General features: G+C 39.7%; 3 protein-coding genes across 3 annotated transcripts; all 3 read right to left on the bottom strand.

The window, feature by feature from the left end:
• Nucleotides 1-988: 988 nt before the first annotated feature.
• On the bottom strand, nucleotides 989-2,928 carry hoxa11b (homeobox A11b). The gene is made up of 2 exons (XM_068735818.1): nucleotides 2,281-2,928; nucleotides 989-1,346 (listed from the first exon to the last, which is right to left on the bottom strand). Exons 1-2 carry the CDS (start codon nucleotides 2,882-2,884, stop codon nucleotides 1,114-1,116), a joined length of 837 nt encoding a protein of 278 aa, XP_068591919.1. The 5' UTR covers nucleotides 2,885-2,928; the 3' UTR covers nucleotides 989-1,113.
• Nucleotides 2,929-9,562: 6,634 nt separating this feature from the next.
• On the bottom strand, nucleotides 9,563-10,670 carry hoxa13b (homeobox A13b). Its single transcript, XM_068735859.1, has 2 exons — nucleotides 10,037-10,670; nucleotides 9,563-9,801 (listed from the first exon to the last, which is right to left on the bottom strand). The coding sequence occupies exons 1-2, from the start codon at nucleotides 10,668-10,670 to the stop codon at nucleotides 9,563-9,565; spliced, it is 873 nt and encodes a 290-aa protein (XP_068591960.1).
• Nucleotides 10,671-14,596: 3,926 nt separating this feature from the next.
• Nucleotides 14,597-21,879, bottom strand: hibadhb (3-hydroxyisobutyrate dehydrogenase b). Its single transcript, XM_068736150.1, has 8 exons — nucleotides 21,780-21,879; nucleotides 20,650-20,810; nucleotides 20,449-20,558; nucleotides 20,237-20,358; nucleotides 16,760-16,893; nucleotides 16,512-16,588; nucleotides 16,251-16,407; nucleotides 14,597-15,279 (listed from the first exon to the last, which is right to left on the bottom strand). Exons 1-8 carry the CDS (start codon nucleotides 21,847-21,849, stop codon nucleotides 15,121-15,123), a joined length of 990 nt encoding a protein of 329 aa, XP_068592251.1. The 5' UTR covers nucleotides 21,850-21,879; the 3' UTR covers nucleotides 14,597-15,120.
• Between the last annotated feature and the right edge of the window lie 630 nt (nucleotides 21,880-22,509).

Raw genomic sequence — 22,509 nt, forward strand, 5'->3', positions numbered from 1 at the left:
GTGAGTATAATCACACAAATACATTCATATTCTTTGGAATAACGCGGCCTGTTACATCTTTGCATTCAAACAAGTGTCAAGATTGTGTGAGTAAGCCTAACAGACATGTTAGGTCAGAAAGCAGCCTTTCCTCATCGCCCCAGTAATGAATGAAACCTTTGTAATGGATATCAAACTATAACTGCAGCGGATCCCATTTCCAACCATGAGGGAATAAAAAGCACCAGACCTACAGATCATGCATCTGATACGGTGCACGTGCTGGCATCTAAAATAAAATATAGGATTACGTTTCATTTGGGGGTTTTGCTCTTTTATCAGCGGTTTGCCTTTTGGATGAAGTTCGGGAATAATCCAACTTTACGGCCAGAGCTCAACAAAACGCCTGCACTGAAGGGTCAAGCGCAGGTGTTAAATATCACTGATCATCACACTTGAAATGCATGAAATGGATGAATTGGTATATCAAATTATAATTTAACTCACTCTCTAACTATGCAACACTGACCGGTCATTTGGGTTTGATTTTCAGGTGAGATCTGTTAGTGATTCAAAAACACACAAAATAGGTTTATAGTCACCGGAGTTGTATTTGTACAATAAAGTTAAAATTTTACAAGAAAGGAAAAAAACCCCACAAACAGTAGTTTTGTGTCAAGATATCTGGCCATACAAGTTGCGTGTAAATACAGGGGAAACAATTTAGATTCTATAGAATTTAAGAAAATAAAAAACAGGTTGGTTGGGTTTTTTTTAGATTGCAGTACAGTAATCTCCGTGTATTATTAAATAATACAGAAGAAATTCCGACACATCTGCCTTTCCGCGTAAGTACACTATACACGCAACCACATAACTTTAAACCCGGGAAAACTGTTGGTTGGTCAGGCAAGCAGATTAACAGCCATATGTATTATTATTAATGATAATAATAATAATAATAATAATAATAATAATGTCAACGGTGTTTAGTGACAAAATAGTGTATAAATAGTATATAATTCTATATGAAGTCTGCACATAAAAAAATTTGCCATCGTGTAAAATATGTAGGAGTGTAGTCTTGGTGACTGGCTGAATGGCTGCATGTCAGTGACAGTCTTTGTTCAGTGTTTATAGCAGGGGGTTCGTGGTGTAGTACTGTAAACGGTCTCTGTTCAGTTTCTTCTCCTTCATCCTCCTGTTCTGAAACCAGATTTTGACCTGGCGATCTGTCAGATTGAGCATCCGTGAGAGCTGCATGCGCTTCTCTTTGTTGATGTAAACGCTGAAAAAGAATTCCCTCTCCAGTTCTCTGATCTGATACTTTGAATATGGACATCTCTTTTTGCGCGTCCTCTGGCCACCTGGGAGATAAATAAATAAAACGGCAAAGGTCACCACATGAGATATAGACACATTACAACAACATGAAATCATGTGTCCATTTGCTGATCTGGTGGTGGTCTACACGAGCTCTGGAGTTCAAGTGTTTCCCTCCTCTCAGGCCTACATGACCGAGATTTGTAAACAAAGACTGGACATGTCGGACATAAAGGGACTGCATGTCGGAAGTTGTGAAAACTGAAATCTGTAAAAGCACACCGGCTGGCTTTTAAGAGTGGGCGCGTGGGCCTAAACCAAACAGTCATGAGTATCGTGTATCTGGTCTGCTTGTATTGTCCCCTTTTGATTTCACTGTGCGTAAAGAGCTGTTATTGTTTTAGTGTTTATATGGAGGGCAAATTCCATGAAAAGCAGTTGTTGAATAAAATCCTCACAAATCCTTTGAGTTTGTAAATATTTATCTTTGAATAGGGAGCAGGGTTTAAGCCTTAATCTGCGCCAAAATCGCATTAAAATGCCTAAGGAGCCACTTTAGTCGACCCTGAATAAACCATATAAACCTAAAATGTATACATTAAAAAATAATAATCACATGGACAGAAATATTGGAGGTATAAGATATCCAAAATGGTCGTATTTCAATAGTATTTTATAAATATTATTTGCCATATAAATGAAGTTTACAGGCCAACCATACACGGATATTTAAACGCACTTGTGCAGAAAAAAGTGAAGATCTTGTTTGAAATCTTGGAAGACAAGCTTAACGCCAAAGTCTTCACGGCCAATTTCAATCCCAAGCACGTGATCTTGTCGTTTATAACATAGTTTTCTTATAGGGTAAATCTGCAGGCCCTCCATAAACCTTACGTGCTTATAAAACAGCATATAAAAAGCTTTAAGAGCACCGCGTTACATTTTCCTCCTTCTCGTATTCAGCAGGGCTATACTCACTGCTGCTCTTGCTCTGCTTCTCCTCGCTGTGGCCGGAGGACGACTTGGGGCTGCAGCTCTCCGCCATGTCCGAGCACGGATGGGCCGGAGCGGGACTTGTTTTGGCGGCGTGTCTGTCCGAGTCTGCTGCTTGTGCTGTCGGTGTTGTGCTGCCCTCTGCGCTCCCGTAGGCAGTGTCGAAGAACTGGTCAAACGCCTGTGGAAGGACGCCGTTCCTGCCAACGCTGCCATAGAATCCGGGAGTCGGGTTGGAGGAGCCGGAGTGACTGCCGCTGGAGCTGCCTTTCACCAGGATCTCTCCCCCCCGCGAGGTCGGGCTCGTCCAGCCGTCCCTGTGCACGATGTCCTCGGGGTAGCAGTGTGACAGGCTCCCCCTGCTGTGGTGCCATTTACTGGACGTATCAATCCCATAGTCTCTGAAAGCCACCTCTCTCACGGACGGGACCTGTGGTAGGGCTGAGGACGGGTAGGGGTATGTCATGGGGCAAGAGGACTGACTCTGGGTTAAATAATGTGGGAGACCTGAGAAGTCTGCTCCGGAGACGTAGTAAGTGCAGCTCGGTAAATACATATTAGAGCCAGAAATCCGCTCATCAAAATCCATATTCTGCTGTTGGAAACGTCCTATAATAGTCCTCGCATAGTTCCTCCGCTGCGCTGCGCTCCAGTCACTTTGAGGCAGACTGGTGGAGCAGAAATCCTTAGACGTACAAGCTGACGTGGGGATCCATCTCTATCCATTCCTGAGGGCCAAAAGCCATGTGACCACTGGCACAAAATGACAGATAGCCTACGCCTCAATGTGTAGGCTATATGAGTCAATGAGTTTATGAAGTAGACCTTTGGCTGTATGGGAAAGGAAAATGCTGAGAGGGAATTTGGCTCAATCTTGCACAATTTGGGCTATTTTGAAAAGCATTTGAAAATCGGGTCATTTTTCATTGTAGAGCTTCTGTGATTTATGCTGTTGACTGGTTATCGTTACCGCATTAAGGTAGAACAAAAGAAAGATTTGTATCCAATTTCATTCCATAACCTGCCATTTTTACCTTTAGGTTCGTTTTTAGATCTAGCTCTCACCTTAACCCTAACCTTAAACTCCGAAGGGGGTGAAGACATTTTTAGACCAAGCAACGCAACGCGATTTAGACTTTGCTATGCATGTGAGGCTTAATCCCAGAGGCTAAAATAACATTTAATTGGCAAAAATAGAGAAATTCCTGAGTTCGATATGACTGATCTTATTTGCAGAAAAGCCGGACCTGTAATGTATGCGTACATTGTAGGACAACGTTTAATCAATTAAATATAAGGATTTCATAATTGAGCAAATGACAGGTTTGAATTCGTCGCCTCTCTGTGTGAATTTAATATCACTCCTCTGGCTATATATAGACTCCTCTAGTCCTCAAGTGGCGGTGCAATGCGAGTCATGCTGCACTTTTGTCAGGCATCAGTCCAGTTTGGCACGAGGACAAACAGACAAAGGCCCGTAAGACAGCCTTAGTATATCTTTCTTATGGCTGCTGGTTGTTTGGGCCAGCATTTTCAGGGTCATTAAAGCAAGCCTGCTCGACTCTGATGCTGACTTCACTATGCCCAAATTTATGTTTAAGTGCATGCGCATTGTGTCTGTTTGTACGCGTGAAAGTTGATAAGAGGGCAGGAAGCTCCCTGAAAGAAGTTGCTACGGGGCTATTAAGGTGACATATACGCATGCGTTTAACGTCTCATGCAAACATATGATGTTGTTTATATAGGCTACGAATAATAAAGGTCTTTGCCAAAGGGGCTCCAGTCTTTGCATCGCCTGTTCTCTCTTTGCAACGCCCAATATAAACCTTTGGACACGGGCTATTTCCCACACTCCAATCCATTTTCATTTGTCATCACTGCTGAGTAAGTGGGCACATGTGTCACATATCTGTTATGCTGCCAATTTTAGAATTTAGTCCAAATTCACTTTTCATACATCAAAGCCTGTGAATTTGTCATGTGGAGGGAAGCATTAGCAAACTGTGTAATATTTCACTCTGCCCAGGTGGTTTGCTGTTTGACTTCAACGGTGAGTTGTTACTATGTTAAACTGTTATTCATTTGGTGATTAGAATGGTTTTACGTGATACACTTGACGACAATTCCTATTTTTATTCCACTGTGAATTATTCAGCCACTCGTGCGCAGCGCCAGCCTTCAGGCCAAGGCTGCAGGAGTGGCCCAGTTTGTCACATTAAACCTCCTTTAACAACTGTTTTCAAACAATTTCAACATCACTTAATTAAGACTGATGGGGTTAACACGGTTTAACCCGAGCCAGTAGATGCACATGCACACTAATATAGGTGACAACGTTTTCATTGGCATCGAGTATTACGTGTGTTGGCTAAACAAAATGCTGGTAAACCTTGACCTCCAGTCGGTTGTTTTACTTAAAAAAGGAAATGCGCCAAAAACATATATTTCCATAACAATAGAAATACCGTATCCACTTTAGCCCATCCTATTAATCTAGGCAAATATAACTTGTATTAAGAATCTCATCTCCATTGATTATTTTGAATAAAAATGCTTAATTAACAATTAACACAGTAAAATAGTTTGTTGATATCACTTTTGTCATTGCAAGCACTTGCAGCTGAGACGCCTCGAAAGGTTCAAATGCCTGCAGCTCAAGACCTCAGAAGAATAAATATGATATTTATGTCAGTGTAAAATGTCAAATCTGAAGGTATGAAGTACATTTAGAGCAGTCACTGGTGATGTGGCTTTTAGGAGGCCGCTAATGGGGATTTTAAAAAATAAAAGCAGGTTTTTTTGGTTACTCAGAATTTTCCTTCGACACTTTAGGAGGGCTGTGGTTTAACTTAACTGCCTGAAAATCTGTGTGCGCCTGCTGCCTTTCCTGAGTCCATTTCACAAGGGGCCATTTTGTAATATTTAGGTAAAATGTGCAGCATAAGATTTACAGTGTAAAGGCCCAATCTGTCATGTTTATGCTAAATAAATAGACTAAATGTAGTCTATATTTATGTAGCCTAATTTAAGAGTTCATGAGCATGCAACAGATGAAAAACTGCATTTACTATCAATTTATTATTACATTATATTATTGAGCATTGCTGGTGTAAACAAAAAAGCATTCAATCATTATTAAACTATTAATTTAAATCCAGCTAAATCAATAAAACAGACAGCAGGTTTTGAATTGTGGTGGGAGACTCTGAATTTACATTTGAATCACGATCATGCCTTGAAGAGCAAAATGTTTCTAAATCCCTTGACATCTTCATATTTATGATGATTTGAACGTTTTTATGCTGCAAACTGATTTATTACTCAAAAGGAAGTTTTTTTCTCAGGACTTTTAGTGTAATAGCCGCCACTTTATTCGCTAAAATCACCCTGAAGACAAAAGATGTATTTACAAATGAATGAAACATAATGATTTGGAAGACTAGTTGGAAGTTTGAAGCTGAAAAACCCAGATTAGGTTTATTAATAATTGCTATATTAGTTGAGATAAAACTATATTTTCCATGAATCAGCTTCCAAAGTCAGACTCCATGGTTTCTAAAGTAACAAACAACGAAATCTGTTCCAAATTATTGAAAGGTAACTGGTGGATTATGAGAACAGAAGTACATTTTCAACAACACTGTTCAAGGACAATAGATACATTTGAGCACAACAGAAAATGATGGTGGAGTCTGACAGCACCGAGGGGAGGGAGCTTCTCCGGAAGTAGTGCATTGTTGAGTGGTTTACAGCTGAGGCCGCTGTAAAACACAACAATTTAAAAAACTAATAAAACTTTCTGGATTCACAAATTCAACCTTGCATTAATCCACGAATGTCTGGCTGTCAAGCAGATGTGGTAAAATTGCAAAAGGCAGAAATACAGGGAGCTTCAATTTAACACACATCAATCACACTTCCTGTCTGACTGCCTTCACTTTAAACTGTGAATGTCTATTTCTACTGTTGTCCAACCCAACAATGTTGTAATAGTGATGAATGCAGTTTCAGTTATATATTGTCAATAGCTGTAAACACTGAGACAATATATTAACATTAGGTGCAACAAATATGAAAACATCATTAAAATAAAATGCTGCAGTAGCCAAAGACAAATGTAAAGTAACAGAACATTTAGATGCAACATCCAGCTGACATTGTGTCAGAGAGAGAGAGAGAGAGAAAGAGAGAGAGAGAGTGAGAAAGAGAGAGAGAGAGAGAGAGAGAGAAAGAGAGAGAGAGAGAGAGAGAGAGAGAGAGAGGGAGAGAGAGAGAAAGAGAGAGAGAGAGAGGGAGAGAGAGAGAGAGAGAGAGAGAGAGAGAGAGAGAGAAAGAGAGAGGGAGAGAGAGAGAGAGAGAGAGAGTGATATCAGTCGCATCAGTTCTGTTTAAGGCCCGTTTAAATAAAGTGTTTCTTTGTTACTGTGTTGTTGTTGTTGTTGTTGTTGTTGTTTTTACTTTATTGGTTTAATTTTCCTCTTTGTAAAATGGAAACGTTTTAATTCCAGTTTTCACTATGTTTCGGATTTCGTATAATATTTTAAATATCAGTGATTTGGCTATTGTTAGTGCTCTGAAGCTATTGCTTTATAGTGGCACCAGAGAGGCAGCTTCAGTCCTGCAGACGTTTTGGAGTGAGGTGCATTAATCTGTTTGGCTGTTAGGGGGAGCAATGACACAGAACAACAGCGGGGACACTTTGAGACATCCAGAAGGTTTCTAAAGAGACTCCATTTAAACAAGGTAGAAGAATAATTACATCAACACGAGCCCCATCGTTCCCAAACAGTGAATGTAGGCAAAATGCTTCTGAAACAATTTCAATTTTCTTTCTAAATGATTAGCCATCTGTCCCATCTAGTCCGGCTTCTAAGTGCTCGTGAGCAATACGACGAACCTGCATTGCTGTTGTTAGAAGAGTTGGACAGTTTTGACCCTTTTGCTCTAGTTTTTGCTCTGGTTTAGACTCTTAGATGCTTGTTTAAAAAAGGAGATGCACTTATGACTTCTGGTGACTAGTAGTTCTCTTGAATACCTATGCTGAATACACTTATCGTAAGTCGCTTTGGATAAAAGCGTCTGCTAAATGACTGTAATGTAATGTAATGTGCAGTTTGGAGATCAGTGCAATGCCCCGGTTCTGGTATTTCATATTTTAATTTGATAGAAAAATCCGGAATATTTTACCCTGTGTTGTTTTAATTGGTTCTGACAATTATGTGAATCGATGTGTGATAAGATAATGTGGATAATAATAACGCAATGATACAATTATAATGTAGCATTTCATTATAGGTAAGGCCAAATAGCAATACTTACAACATAAGTAAAGAGTTGAGCGTTATAGCTGAGGGGTTGTTTGGACGGGGGATTAACAGGCCCGTTCAGTAGCTCTCGCACACACGTTTCATATCATAAGGTTTAGTTTAAATCTAGTTTTAACAAGTAGATTTTCACTTTAAATTTCGGTTTTAAAATTATATTCTTTAACACAAAATGAAAACCTAACCTGGAGAACAGGTCGTGTGAAAACTTTAATTATGTACGCACATTAAAACAGACTGCAACTTTAATTAAAAAAAAAAAAAAAATTCGATTGAGTATCAATTAATGAATAAGAACATGATTGGTTAAAAAAATGTAACGGGCATTTTAGAGACGAAATTTAAAATTGCATTCAGCAAAAAAGGCGCAAGTTTGCACGTGCATGCAAGAAAAGAACCTGAACCTGCAACTTGAATGAAAACTGATTGATTCGATAGATAATTTTTCATTCTCAATTTCGTACAAATAATATCACCAAGAAAGAAGAATTAGTTAACAATTATCTGTGTAACAAACATATATCATAACGATTATAATAAGTCATTATCATGGGTTTTGGGCTGTGCCATGACTTAAAAAAACCTTCATCTATTATATTTTGTCAAATCTGTGCAAAGCTAATACCCTTTTCCCATAGCCCTAACAATATTTGTATAGAATCCTGATAAGAGATATTTTATTGAAGAAATGTACCTTATTTGTCAAAGTTGAAATCTGACATGTTGTAAGGTAAAAAGGTATAAATAAGCCTTTTTCTCTCACACACGCAAGTGTAAAGAGACAGACACACACAGTGTATGGGCAGGCGCTGTGCTGACTAAGCTGTGCCACTAGATGGTGACATAAACTGTTAATGGCTGAAGCCCAAAGAGGCTTTGCGCTCTTGCCAACCTGTTGCCCTCTGCACGCCCATCAGGCTTTAAAAAAGCCTATCCTTGATCAATCAAGCATCCATGTCCAAAAATATGAATGAAAATGACAAGATCACGCTGCATCTCTCAAATATTTATTGTCAAAAAAACTTTGGCTATTGCAGTCAAAAAAGGGGGAGTAGATAGTTGCAGTCAGATAGTATTTACATGTTTAAATATGCTTACATTTGCAGTACTCTTTTTGACTGACAGACGGAAATTGCAAAGGCCAGTCTGTTGACAGTAGAGTTTTTCTGAGCAAAACCCTGTGTTTAGAGAAAAAAAGACAGTGACATGGACAAAGTGTGCACGGGGAGAACCTATAGAAATGCTCAGGCTAGTTTAACGTTTTATAACGTTTGAATCAGATACTGCTGATTAACATAGAGGCTTATTCTAAATGGAAAGGCATGGGATGTAACTCACGAATGAGTTTATTTAAATAAATGAATTATGAAGTGTTGTAGGCCACTTTTGCCTCTCTAAGAACAGAGTATATATGTATGTATATATATATTATTATTATTATTATTATTATTATTATTATTTTCCTCTTGAATTCATGCTGAAAATGTAATTTTCTAAATATTTTTTGGTTAATTGTTTAATTTTGCCTGGTTTTATTGTGAAGATGGTAGACTGAATGTGCCAGTTTAGCCCTATTTGTGTACCACTGCATCACTGTCTAAATAGTTATTGTGAAACATTCCATTCTTCATTTCTGGATTGGATTAAGTGGAATAAAAGCGCAGGATTGCTCGGGGTGTCTCGTGCCTCTAAGGCCGACTGTCTTATTGTATGGTGAACATTTTTAAGGAGATCATGCATCCATCGCAGAATCGCCTTGGTCACCCATTTCCGATCTCCTGTCAACAGGCCGCATCGACTGGTTCCAATTAAAATGTGAGGAAGGAAAAGTGTAGGTCAAAACAGAGCCGCTCTGGCGAAAAAGAAACCGTTCATAATGTAATAAATTATAGCGCAGCTTTTTCGATGAAGGTCCGTCAACTCCTGTTTCAGTATCTCCAGAGCTAACTGGAGCTCTTGAACTTGGTGACGACTTTCTTCTCCTTTACGCGTCTGTTCTGAAACCAGATTGTCACTTGTCTCTCTGTCAGATTTGTCTGCGCGGATATCCTCCTCCTTTTGTCCTTGGTGATGAATTTATTGGCGGAGTACTCCCTTTCCAGTTCTTTGAGCTGCACCTTGGTGTATGGAACACGCTTCTTTCTCCCACGGCGGACAGAGCTGTCTCCACCAGATATATTGTCTGTGGACAAAAAAAAAAAAGAAGAAGAATCACATTTTATTCTGCTCGTCTGCATCAGAGAGAAAACGAAAATATTTTTTACACCTTCACTATTTATTCTTTCATGCGCATATTTGAATATCAACAGAGAATTAAAAGCTTTTTACATTTGACATTGTATGCAAATATTTTTGAAAGTTCATGTGTAATATTTGTGTGTATATATGTGTTAAAAAAAAGTATTTCAAAATAATACCTTGTAACGAGGATTTCCACAGAGGATTTGACTGCGGCTGCTCCTTGGTGCAGTAAACTTGACCACTCCAACCATTGGTGATGGCCCATGGCTGGTAGGGCTCCATGGGCAACAGAGACTCATGTCTTGGCTCAGATGGAGCACTCAGCGCAGGTACGACAGGGACGTCCAAGTAGCTGGGCTGGTAAGGACCAGAGGAATAGCCCTGATAAAACGCAAATTCCTTTGCCCTGGTTGAGAACTCCTCGCCAGAGACCGATGAGTCCATGTATTTATCGCCATAACCAGAGGGCTGCGCGCAAGCCTTGACGCTGCCGTGTGACATCCTACACGGGTAATAACCGCTGCCAAAATATCCATAAGGCAAAGATGCATTGGGCGAGCTCTGAGTGGCAGAACAGGGGCTGCACTGTTTGCCAGGCTCCCCCATGCCAGATACTGGCACCTCACTCGCAGCGTAGGTGGTGCTCGGAGCCAGCGAGGTTGGATGCGCTAACAAATTCCTGCACTGGTTTGCAGCAAAATTGCCTCCAGTAAATCCTTCCATGTTCTTGCTTCTGTCCTCCAAGCCGTTGTCGTAAAGAAACATCACCGGGTCAATCCAGTGCGAGTGGAGGAGTAATGAAGCGGTCATAGCATGCCCTACATCGAGACGACTAACTCTTTTTCAAAATCCCCTCGACTGAACAGAGACAGGGACACGGGCAGAGTAACGATACAAACACGCCTGAGTCCATAAAGATCGCAAGGTTATTGGCCAGGGCCAAACACGTGATATGCAAAGGCGATGATAAACATCGAGACATCAAGATAGTGCAGATCAAGCTGTATACTTGTTGAGATGTACATAGCCATGTGTTGTGCAAATGAGCCCTACGGGTATATTTTTCTTAACATCGATATATTCGGATTTCAAACTGAGTGAAACTTTGATATAGAGGCAATATTGTCTGTCACAAAGTGCCATCACCAAAACGCTTATTTAATGGATTGGCTACTACAAAGCCTAACAAAACTACATGATATATGTGTATATTTATGTCGGAATCGATGCGTAATTACGCGTGCCATTTCGTTTGCAGAAGCTCTTACTCCAAGAGTAGAGCAGGAATTATTTCAGATATGTTGATTTAAAATAATTGTATAGTTTTATGTCTAAAGATTGAAGCTTTTTAGGCACTGCATTCAATAGATGCAGTCTTTTACTAAGCGTACCATCATGTTTTTAAATTATCTGGCTTTTAAGGATTAGGCAAGTATTTGTTTTAAAGAAAATAAACACAGATCGATGTGTTATGGATACATTTAAAACGCATACTATAGCAACATTAATAAATGTGGATCATTCTTGCATTTGGCACTGCAACGTAGAAATGTAGACACCAGTTTAGTGTCCGCTAAAATACCAAAAGCATGCCACTTTTGGCTGCACTCTTCCACATGAGGGTTAGACGTGGCTGGAGGCCAAGGTCAAGTTGAAAGTTGCAGTCTGGCCAAATAGACAATCCATGCCAGGAAAAACACCGAAGAGGAGGTTTCATCGACAGACTTGTTCATCTTTTGAAAAGAGAAGTTTCATATACGTGTTCTATTATTTCAATAACACTATCAGACTTCGGCGATGACAAAAAAATTCTATTGGCATTAAATGGTTAAAATAAAAGCTCCAAATCTTTTATTTCATCCTCCTAGTGTAAAAAATGTGACTTGTAGGAAGATAAACTGCTCTTTACTGTATGCTTCTACATTATGCGTAAATTACCTCTATATCTGGGCTCCTGTTTTCCTATGCGCATGCAAGAAGCTAAAACACTCTTGCATTGGGCCACATATACAAACAACTCCTTCACGAGTTTGTAGTGCAAGAACAAAAACAAAATGTGAAAGATTTAGCTAAATGGCACTGAAACATTCAGCTGTAAATGTGTACTGCACTGAAAAGGTTACGATTAGTGTCAAACAAAATACTGCTTTACCTTCCAGAGTTCATTTTTGTATTACTTTTCTAATGTGAGACCACAGACAGAGAGAAATGTAAACCCACCTACAGTTGAGTACCTTTTTATTTTTAATAGAGTTTTCCCACCTTTTGAGGCTGTAAATCTTTATGGGCCAAGTTCATAGCTTGTAGGCAAGAGGTCTACATTTCAGGCAAAAAGCGTAATGTTTTATGTTCGTGAATAGTTTCATGTCTGATTTTAGTTTTGTGTTGCATTGTTATGATACCGATGATAGACTATAGTCGGCTGTCTTATTTAATGCATTTTTAGCTAGAACATTACTAATACTTTCTTCAATTTCGCAGGAAACCGATTTAGAGAAAGCGAGTATTGACTGGACAGGAATCATCTCAGCCCAAATTCAGCCACGTCGTTCTCACATGAGAGAGCGGCTGTCTGCCTCAACCAACAGGCTGTCTCAACATACAGCAGCTGGTAGGAAAGGGTAGAGCCAGTTACAGGAAAACGATGATCCATGTCAAGATGGCAAATATGACATATATTAGTATGAGTATGAGGCATTTCATTTGTTTAATTCTCATTTCAATATGTACGGACTCTCTCTCTCTCTCTCTGTCTCTCTCTCTGTCTCTCTCTCTCTCTCTCTCTCTCTCTCTCTCTCTCACACACACACACACACACACACACTCTCTCTCTCTCTCTCACACACACACACACACACACACACACACACACACACACACACTCTCTCTCTCTCATCACACACACGCACGCACGCACGCACGCACACACACACACACACACACACACACACACACACACACACACACACACACACACACACACACACACACTAGGATATTATTTGCAAACATGCAAATGATGATACTTACATAAAGATAAATCTTGTTAGTTTACATCATAAGCGAGAAGGTATTAGTAATTAGTATTAGTAACGGGAGGACGCCGTTAAAGAATACAAAGTATTGGGTCCTCTAATTATCATACGCAAATATAACTTCTTTAGGTCAAAGTCTAAACGTTGACGCCAAGTTACAACTAATATAACTACAATTTGTATAAAAAGTCTGAAATATACAAATATACAAAATAAAACATTTTGACCCACTATAATCAAATGAACAAAAAGTCTACACCTTTAAGTACGACGGATAAAAGTCACTTGACAGTTGATTCTAGTATTTTTAACAATTTTGACTTGCACGAGAAGTCTGATTTTTGTTTTTTACAATACAACTCCGTGTAGCTTTGCACTGGACAGAATGGCCACTAATAAAACCACAGAGATTTGACAAAACACCTTAGTCATCGCTTCGAATGCAACATTTAAAATAATACAAAAACAAACTCCGGCTTGTTGAAAAGGCTGGAATTTTAATTACGAACAATTTGGACTAAGAAAACAGCAAATACATTTCGTGAAAAGTAATCAGCAGGGATGCAACGTCTGCACTTTTTTAAACTAACCTGCACTAAATGGACGGAACGAAATATCTAGGTCTTTATATGCAAAAAATATAGAAATAAATCTGCATCATCACGGAGTTTAAGGACAAAAACAAACAGATACGCAAAGCCATTAAAACGTGTTGAAGAAGCTATTGAGCACGAGGGATAACGTGCGAGCAGCAGCAGATGATGTCAGGCTGTGTGTGTGTGTGTGTGTGTGTGTGTGTGTGTCACAGTCTGCTGGAGGCCTGAGACCAAAGTGCTGCTCTGTTTGCAGTACCTATCAAGTAGATGGCAACACAGCTCTTAGCCTACAGTGCTTAATGGACTTTTTATGGGTTTGTCTTGTGATCGCATGACCTATGGCACCGTGGCCCCTCAGTGGCTCTTGGCAAGCTAGATCAGAAACATGCCGCCCTCCTGGTCTGGCCGCGGTGGGGACAGAAAAGAGGTCGACGTGCCAAAATGATTGAAGCTGCATGAAGCATCAGTCGGTCACAACTTTGTTTCATAGTTTTCAGCAAAACGCAATATAACATATTCAAATCTTAATTAGAGGGACATTTGTGTTGGAAAATGTTGATGGTAAAAAGGGAAATGGATGGAACTACATGCACACACGTTTTGGCCACGTTCATCTGGCGATTCGCATCCCGCCGCTGCATCCGCTCAGCAGCCGTCGTTTGTTCAACGCTTCTCGTGACTACTGAATCAGTGGGACACGCGATGCAAATATGACATTTGGGGGTAAGACTAGCAACTCAGAGACATGAGGGAGCATTTTGCAGTGCGTGTCCACATAGAAGTAATTTAGAATTTGCATTGCCATTTTCATCGCTATAATTAGCATTCTTCACTGTCGGTGTCTGAGGTTTGGCTGCACGTTGAAGGAGTGCATGCATTCAGTTATTTAAGAGGTGTCCACGCTAATCTCTTCCCCTTGAATCAGTGACAGTTATTGAAACAAAAAAAGTGTTTTACTTCAACAAATCACTGACAAAATGTGGTGCTTCCAGTTGTTTGATAGAAATCTGTTCATATTTTATATATTTAAGTTCAAGTTAACAACCAGATCCAGAAAAGAAAAATAGATGAAATCTTTAAGGTGGTAAATTCATTGTTCACAAAGTTTAAGACATCCCAATTTGTCTTTATTTCCCAACAGGATATGATATTAAAACTCCAAAGTAACATTTTCACTGTCAAGAGAAGTAACCCTATAAACAGAAAAAAAAATGGCAACATAAAGAAATGATTACAAACAATAGACAATAGATAAATATGTGAATACTAAACCCTGCAGTTGTTAAGCTTTGACAAACAGAGATAACTTCTTAAAAGGAGATCTGCAGAGCTGCCATTGCTCGACAGTCTACTAATCTTTTGGATCCACTGTATATCTGACAGGTCACTTGCTTCTAAAACTGAAAGGAGTGCTGCATCTTAAGTAGGCTAGATCACACAGGAAACATGATTTCCAATAGGAGAGAAGTGCTCACATGATAGCTCACGGTGTGTTGGAGCTTTCTTGGTTTCATGTCTTTTACAACTTTGAAAAAGAAAGTCCTCAGGGCGAAATGCACCCTAACTACGCTATGGTAGGCCTGGGCAGGGCCAGGCCTGGCCAGGCAGTGGACAGGGTGGAGGCTGAAATTACTGGCCCTCCTCCTCACGCAGGAACTGGAACACAGAGGAGAAATCTTTATTGGCGTAACCGCGTGCGCACATCATACGGTAGATCTGATGGGCTAAGGAGCCTAGAGGAACAGGAGTCTTTGTGTTGGTGGCCGTGTTCTGTGCGAGGCCTAGATCCTGAAAAAGAAAAGCAAACATGTGTTAGAAAAACCAACGAAGCTGATAATTAAATTCTAAACTAAAACCACCAGTCCACACCACAGAGAATTTCTGTTGTAATAATATGGGCTTGATTGCTTTTTAAGAGCGATGTAAACTACTGCAGAGTAGTTCACTGCATCATTTTAAGTGGCGTGATCTAAGAAATATTCCCCCCCTAACAGTGTCAAAATTAAATCCCGGTCACATGCAACGCATATAACACAAAAATTTGTTCTTGGCTGACTTTTTTCAAACTCTGATACATACATAGAGAGCTGCAGGAATGATCCCTAAAACCCCCAAATCACTTACAATTTTTAAACTTCCGGTTCCCTTACTGCGAGGTCAATGGTTTTTAATGAATGGTTTTCTGGGTTAGCTTTCAACACAAGCTTGAGAGATATATAATATGTACATTTAATTTTTTGTCCAAATATCGTCATCCAAGGACTAGTCCGCCTTCAGTCTCGTTGTGTATACTTCATTCGACCGTGATGCAGTTAGTTTATAGCCTAACGTTAGGTTTTTAATTCTGCCGATTGCATTCACGATTCAAAAACCATTGAAGCGGTATTCATTTGTGAAGATTGTCTCGCTTAACAAAACATGCAAGTATAATAGAGCTTATTTTCCACAAAAAGAAAAACACACATCATCCCTGCAGCACTCTATACAGTATGTGGTTGAGAACAATACACTTCAATTAATTTATACATATGTGTATCTATTTGCTACAAAAAATGTTGGCTAATAGGAAGAAATTATATCTCCCCCCTAATAAGAGGGAAATAAACCGATACAGCCATAGAATATGCTATACTTTCTCATATTTGTGCTGACATGGTCAACGTGTACAAACCTAAAGATGAAATGATTTTGGAAACACTAATGCTCAAACATAGTTGCAGCCTCAGGAAATGGGGTTCAGTAGAGGTAATTAAACTGACCTTTGCCATCAGCTGGGTGCCGAAGCCTCCCTGGTAGTTATTCCCGGACGGGACTCCCTCCATGACTCCAGGCACAGGGTTGTAGGTGTCACTGGACCAGCACCGACCTGAACTCATGTTCAGGATCTTGGCCAACAGTTTGGGATCAAGACCAAGTCTGTGAGTGAAATCAAAATCCCACGTTACTTACGCAAAGTGTCTTGATGCTGCGTCTATTGTTATGATTTATACACCGATATTTGTAACCATGAGATTGTTCACCTGACTCCCAAGTTCATGGTCTCCGAAGTCCCAATCATTCCAATGGCTAGAAGCATGTTGTTGCAGATTTTAGCAGCCTGTAACATGACGGCAGTATATTAGAATTCAATAACATCAACACCACGTTAATTACCACACACACACACACACACACACACACACACACACACACACACACACACACACACACACACACACACACACACACACACTTTTGTTATGTGAATATCCTGGAAAAAGGGGCCTACCTGTCCAGTTCCAACCTGACCGCAGTACACCACATTAGCTCCCATGCAGGTGAGCAGTTCTTGGGCTGCAGTAAATTCCTCCTCTGCACCTCCAACCATAAAAGTCAGTTTACCCGAACTGGCTGCACCCACACCTAGGGAGGCAAAATGATAATACACAATAAACCATGTGCAAGCATGCAGAGATGGTGGATATACAAGGATTTTCTGACAGTATCATCAGTTGAAACGCAGCGAACAAAAAGGAAATTAACAGCAATCATATGAATGTGCTGAAAATAATCTTATAGCAGCCTTCTCAAAGTAACTGGAATAGCAGCTACCATCGTTTATGATACACATCTGGCAAATTGTGACGAACAAAAAAATGTAATTCTTTTGACACCTACCACTGAAGTTCATAGTAACACCACATGAAAAGGTCCATCAAGTGTTTTGTTGACAACAGTCTAATGGGTCCATATACTTTATCTCAGTACCCTTCATTCTCCTGATTGACAAAGCTTTCTTTGGATCATCAAGATGTAGAACAACCAGAATAGTTTGAGGGAGAAGGGGAAGACACTGACACACATGTTTGTTGCATGTCGTTATCATCTCTCTCTCTACACATTTCTAGTCAGCTCTGCATCTATTGACTCTCTAATAAAAGGAATAAAATGCAAAAGAAAAGGTGTCTGAGCATAGTCCAACAGAAATGTGGACATGCTTCCTTTGGAAGTTTTGAACTACAAAGACTAATTTACTGAAAATTTAGGGAACCAATTAATCAAAACTGAAATACAGTGTGCATCACATAAAAACAAATGAACGAGAAAACTATTGCATGTAAAGGATAAATTAAACATTTTCTCTCTAGGCAAGTCTGTCCAACGCTTTGGGACACTGTTGGAAAAAGTTTGTTCAGCCCTTAAGTATTTAAAAAAAAGCCATTTCTGAAGCCATTTGCACATTTGATGGTCAGGTTCACATGGCGTTAAAAACTCAGTAATATACAATAACCAGGTGCAAGCCACATGTGTGCCAAGAAATTAACCGACAAAGTCTTCTAATTAATCCTAAAGTTTACAGGAAGACAATGGAGCGAAGCCAAGGTGGGTGTTACATTACGTTCCCCCTCCCTAGTCCTCGTGAGCCGTCTGCCAGCAGCATTTTGTTCTGACTCGACTCTGCTGGAGTCAGGAGGGAGTTACAACTGTCAAGCTGAGAAATAACTAAAGCACGGATAATGGATTCAAACATTTTCTACAGAAAAGCAGTCATTTAAAAAAAGTATTACCAACCGAGTTAAGGTGTCAATGTGACAGATTTCTGTCATTCAGTAAAAATATTACAAAGTACTGTTTGATCAAGAACTTTGTTGTAGCACAACTTCTTCTTCTTCTCCTCACAGAAATGCAGTCTAGGATTGAGATGAGAAACCCCAAATGTGAAGGTTGAATAGTTGAAGTAATTACCTACATATATAGGCAAGTAATTACAACAACTTCATATTATACAAGTTATGATGGGTAGTTGAAGTCTTTAAATCTAAAGCAACTGTAAAACAAGTTACAACATACCACCACAGCACAAAAACCATAAAAACGTGTTCTAAATATTCAGAGGAGTTACTCTCTTATCAAAGATGTCCCAAATATAAACTCCTCCAGGAAATTCACACACAAATAAACTCCTTCTCAATATATATTTCTCTTCTTTACCAGCAGTTAACCAGTCCCCATTCTGCCACTTCAGACCTCTACACTCTAGGCTTTGGTACGTAAGCATTCCAGTCTGTGGAAAATGAAAGATGGCTCTTATCTCATCTGGTTCTTACATTTTTTTCCACACATCACACACACATGCTGACTCAATCATGTCCCCATGTGTGCTTTTATGTCTAAACTTGAACCACACTGGATTTAACAGTCACTATCATGCCACTGTGCTTCTGTTGATTTCTGTCTGACCACTGAAGATGTTCAAAAAGTGTAATTAACATGAGTGACATGATATATCAAAGTATGTGACACACACACACACACACACACACACACACACACACACACACACACACACACACACACACACACACACACACACACACAAGTTCAAGGCAGAGAGCTGGACAACTTTAATCCATGTGCACTACCACAGGAAGGAAGCATATAAATCATTACTAATCTTTAGGGCCGGGCTATAAAATAGAGCAAAATCAATTCAAAGAAAGTGGCTGTCTTGACGTTGACGAGGCCAAGTTCAAACAAACTGTGTTTCTGAGTGGACCCCCAAGAAAGTGTGAGAGCGCACACGTACCAGCATGGAACGTTTGTGCAGGCAGAAGCTGCTCCTCCCCCTCCTCTTCAGGGCTCACGCTAATGTTTTTTCACTTGAACTGTCGGGCAAGTGGGTCAGAAAACTACTTGCACAAAGTCAATTCTTATTTGCCTAGCTACACAGTTTTATTTATTAGTGGTTATAAAATAACAAAGCCCAAAGTAAATGGTGATGTTTGATTTTTATTTAAGTGAAAGAATCCGGAGTTCGCTCACATCCTCCAAAGCCACCCAACTAAACTCCTGTTTCTAGGATAAATGCAAAGCTCGCTTGGGCTTCAGCTCAGAAACTTTGTTGTTACCCATCTGATCTGTAGTGTGGATGTGCAACTCTCAACAGAAATGAGAAGGAAGCGCGATAGCTCACTCCTTAGCTCCAGAAAAAAAAATGTTTTTAATACAAAAAAAAAAAGTACCACTTGCCCGATTTACTAGCCCGACGAGGCACTTTTCATGCCGCGGGTCAGTGGCTAATCCTTCTTGTTGAGTCCGGTAGATTGTTGAACCTACCGTTCCAATAATGTAGAGCTAAAATGACTAGTTGATTGATCAAGCAACAGAAAATAAATCTGCAGTTATTCTGATAATTGATTGAACGTTTTAAGCAGGAATGGTAAAATCCACTATCAGCTTTGTGGTTTTCCCAGACTTCCATGAAGGCAAACTAAATATCTTTGGGTTTTGGACCTTTGGTGTGACAAAACATAATGTCACCGTGGGCACTGGGAGCTTATGATGAGATTTAATCAAAAACGAAAATAATTGCTAGTGTCAGCCTTACAATACTGTAAAATTACAGGAATGCTAGATAAATTATGTTCCTCAAAAAGTTTAAAAGTATATGCTCAGTTAGCAATTTAATAAAACTCACACCTATTTATTACAGTGAGGGCTGACTAGATATTAGAAACACCTCTTTATAATGCAATACAGTTTAGAGCTACAACATGATCACAAAGTTGAATCAAACACCTCTCTGAAATATACTAAACCCAAATCAAACATTATTACCTTTGTAAAGATGTACTTACTGTATGTATTAGGCTACATCAGCGAGGTGACCAGGCCACCTGATAACCTGACAACCGAGCGTACGTACCTCAAGATATTGTAATAGATCAGATACCACCTATATCTCGAACAAAAGTGTAAAATGTACCTCCTGATACAGGTGCATCCATGAAAACTGCCCCCATCTTCTCAGCAGCAGCAGCCATCTCTTTTGAAACAGCTGGGTCGATGGTGCTGGAGTCGATGAGCAGGGAGCCTTTCTTCACTTTTCTGTTGAGAGAAGTACATGATTAAGACTCTGACTTAAAACCTACGAGGTTATTCTGCACATATTGAAGGAGAAACCAATGTGAAGCCTACTTCAGAATGCCATTGGGTCCAGTGTACACATCTATGACATTGGGACTAGAGGGGAGCATGGTGATAATGCGGTCAGCCTTATCTGCAACCTCAGCAGGATTATCCACAATCTGAGAAAACACACAAAAAAGGTAAGAAGAGAACAAACGGGTGAAAACTGTATGAATACGAAAAAGGCTTGTGTACATTTTACACGCCCACCTGAGCGCCCAGCTCTTGCACTTCCTTGCAGGACTCTGGGAACACGTCAGTAGCGATGACTGGGTATCCGTGCTTCAGCAGGTTCTTTGCCATTGGGTTTCCCATGTTGCCCAGACCAACGAACCCCACCTGTGTCTTCGAGGCCATAGACCTAGTGGAGACTGAAACACAACAGCCAAATGCATCATTGATAAGTTGACATAGTCAAGAACAAAAACGCATGTCTGTTTGTCATTAGTCAAGATGCCTTGCTTCCCCCCCAACAATGTATATGTAATATCTTGGATCATTTTTATTATTCAGTAGAAATAACAAAAAAAATAATCTACAATCCAAGTAATTAAACCTTTGTTGAGGTGTTCGTGTTTAAATTTAATTTAGGTAGTTAATGTAATTCCAGTGTAATTGCCCTTCAGTGCCAAAGTCATCTAATCTAATGGCGTCAAGCATTTTCAATATTTACTTTGCTGTTCGTTGATAAAACATTCTTGTAAAAGACAAGGAAGCTTATTTCATTTAAAGAAATAACTTAATACTGGAGCTCATCTTCACACTAGTAACAAAAAATCTGTGATACCCTGTGAGGTTGTTTTACTACCATTAGGTCCTTCAAATACTAGCTTTGTTGGGTAAACTGAAAGTGAGTGGGCAAAAGAAACATGAATGACTTTTATGTAAAAAGAATATGATTCTTGTGTTGACGCTCCGAAGATCGTCGTTTTAAAATGCCTACAAAAGAACCACCTTCATCTTCCTACGAATGAATTGACATGACATAGTACACAGTGACTGACATTACATAATACAGGACACAGTAGGACAATATGCAGACAATTTCAACCCTTCCACATTTAGAAAGGTTGCAGAGGAGAGCTCGGGCTGTTAGCGCGTAGCTCTATTACGCAAACACAACGCAATGTTGACAGAAACGCTCATTCACCAGTACAGTTTAAACTGAAGCAGCAGCTACACCCAGTTCAGCGAAAATGCACCCAAACTTCTCTTACAACGAGCATTTCACGGAAAAGTATCGTCTCCGTGACACAAAGAGCCTTCGTGTAACAACCACATCTTCTAAAGTAAAGTAAGAAATACACAACGTTAACACGGTGCAAGTTTGTTATCCTTACCGAATGCAAAGTCAACATGCTTGCAACACTTTCCACCTAGGTACCGAAACCCTCTCAACACAGCGGCCATGCTTCTTTCCGCTTGACCTTACGTGTGACGTCAGAGTACGCACGTCAATGGCGTTTCCTGCGTCCAATCAAACAGCAGATATGCGCAGAACGGCCTCCCAAATCCAGCCACTGAGCTGCAGGGGCGGGCCTGTTTCCGCATCAACAGACTCATTTGATTTTCATTTATTTTGTGCATATTTATGACTTTGAGTTATTTTTTTAATTCCCCATTTGTGCTTTACTTTTCATCTTATTTTACATTAATCAGGACATTATATTCCAGTGTTTGTGTCAATTTCCCCTTGTTGTAGAGCTCGTTGTGCTGCATTGCTTGTATGAAAAATGCTATACAAATAAAGTGTATTATTATTTGATGTACATCTCTAAAGCTTACTGAAAGAGGCTCTACGTATTTCTGGCAGGCCTCGCTAAAGCTCGGATTGGGACTGTCTTATCCACAGTGGTGGGATAACTATACAACAATGCTATTATTTAGTCATTATTTCTGACTCTTTAATGTGTAAGCATTAAGTGTCATAGTTGACCAGGATATAGCTGAACTTAGCATGTAAAATATTTATGTAACCAGTAACTAAAACTAACTTTTGAAATAAATGCATGAAGTAAAAAGTACACTATTGTAAAGCAGCGTATAGTAGAATATAGTAGAATATAGTGG

This window comes from Cebidichthys violaceus, unplaced genomic scaffold, assembly GCF_023349555.1.
Source record: "Cebidichthys violaceus isolate CVI_PGR_0920_01 unplaced genomic scaffold, fCebVio1.0.p SCAF_7, whole genome shotgun sequence".
Lineage (NCBI taxonomy): Eukaryota > Metazoa > Chordata > Actinopteri > Perciformes > Stichaeidae > Cebidichthys > Cebidichthys violaceus.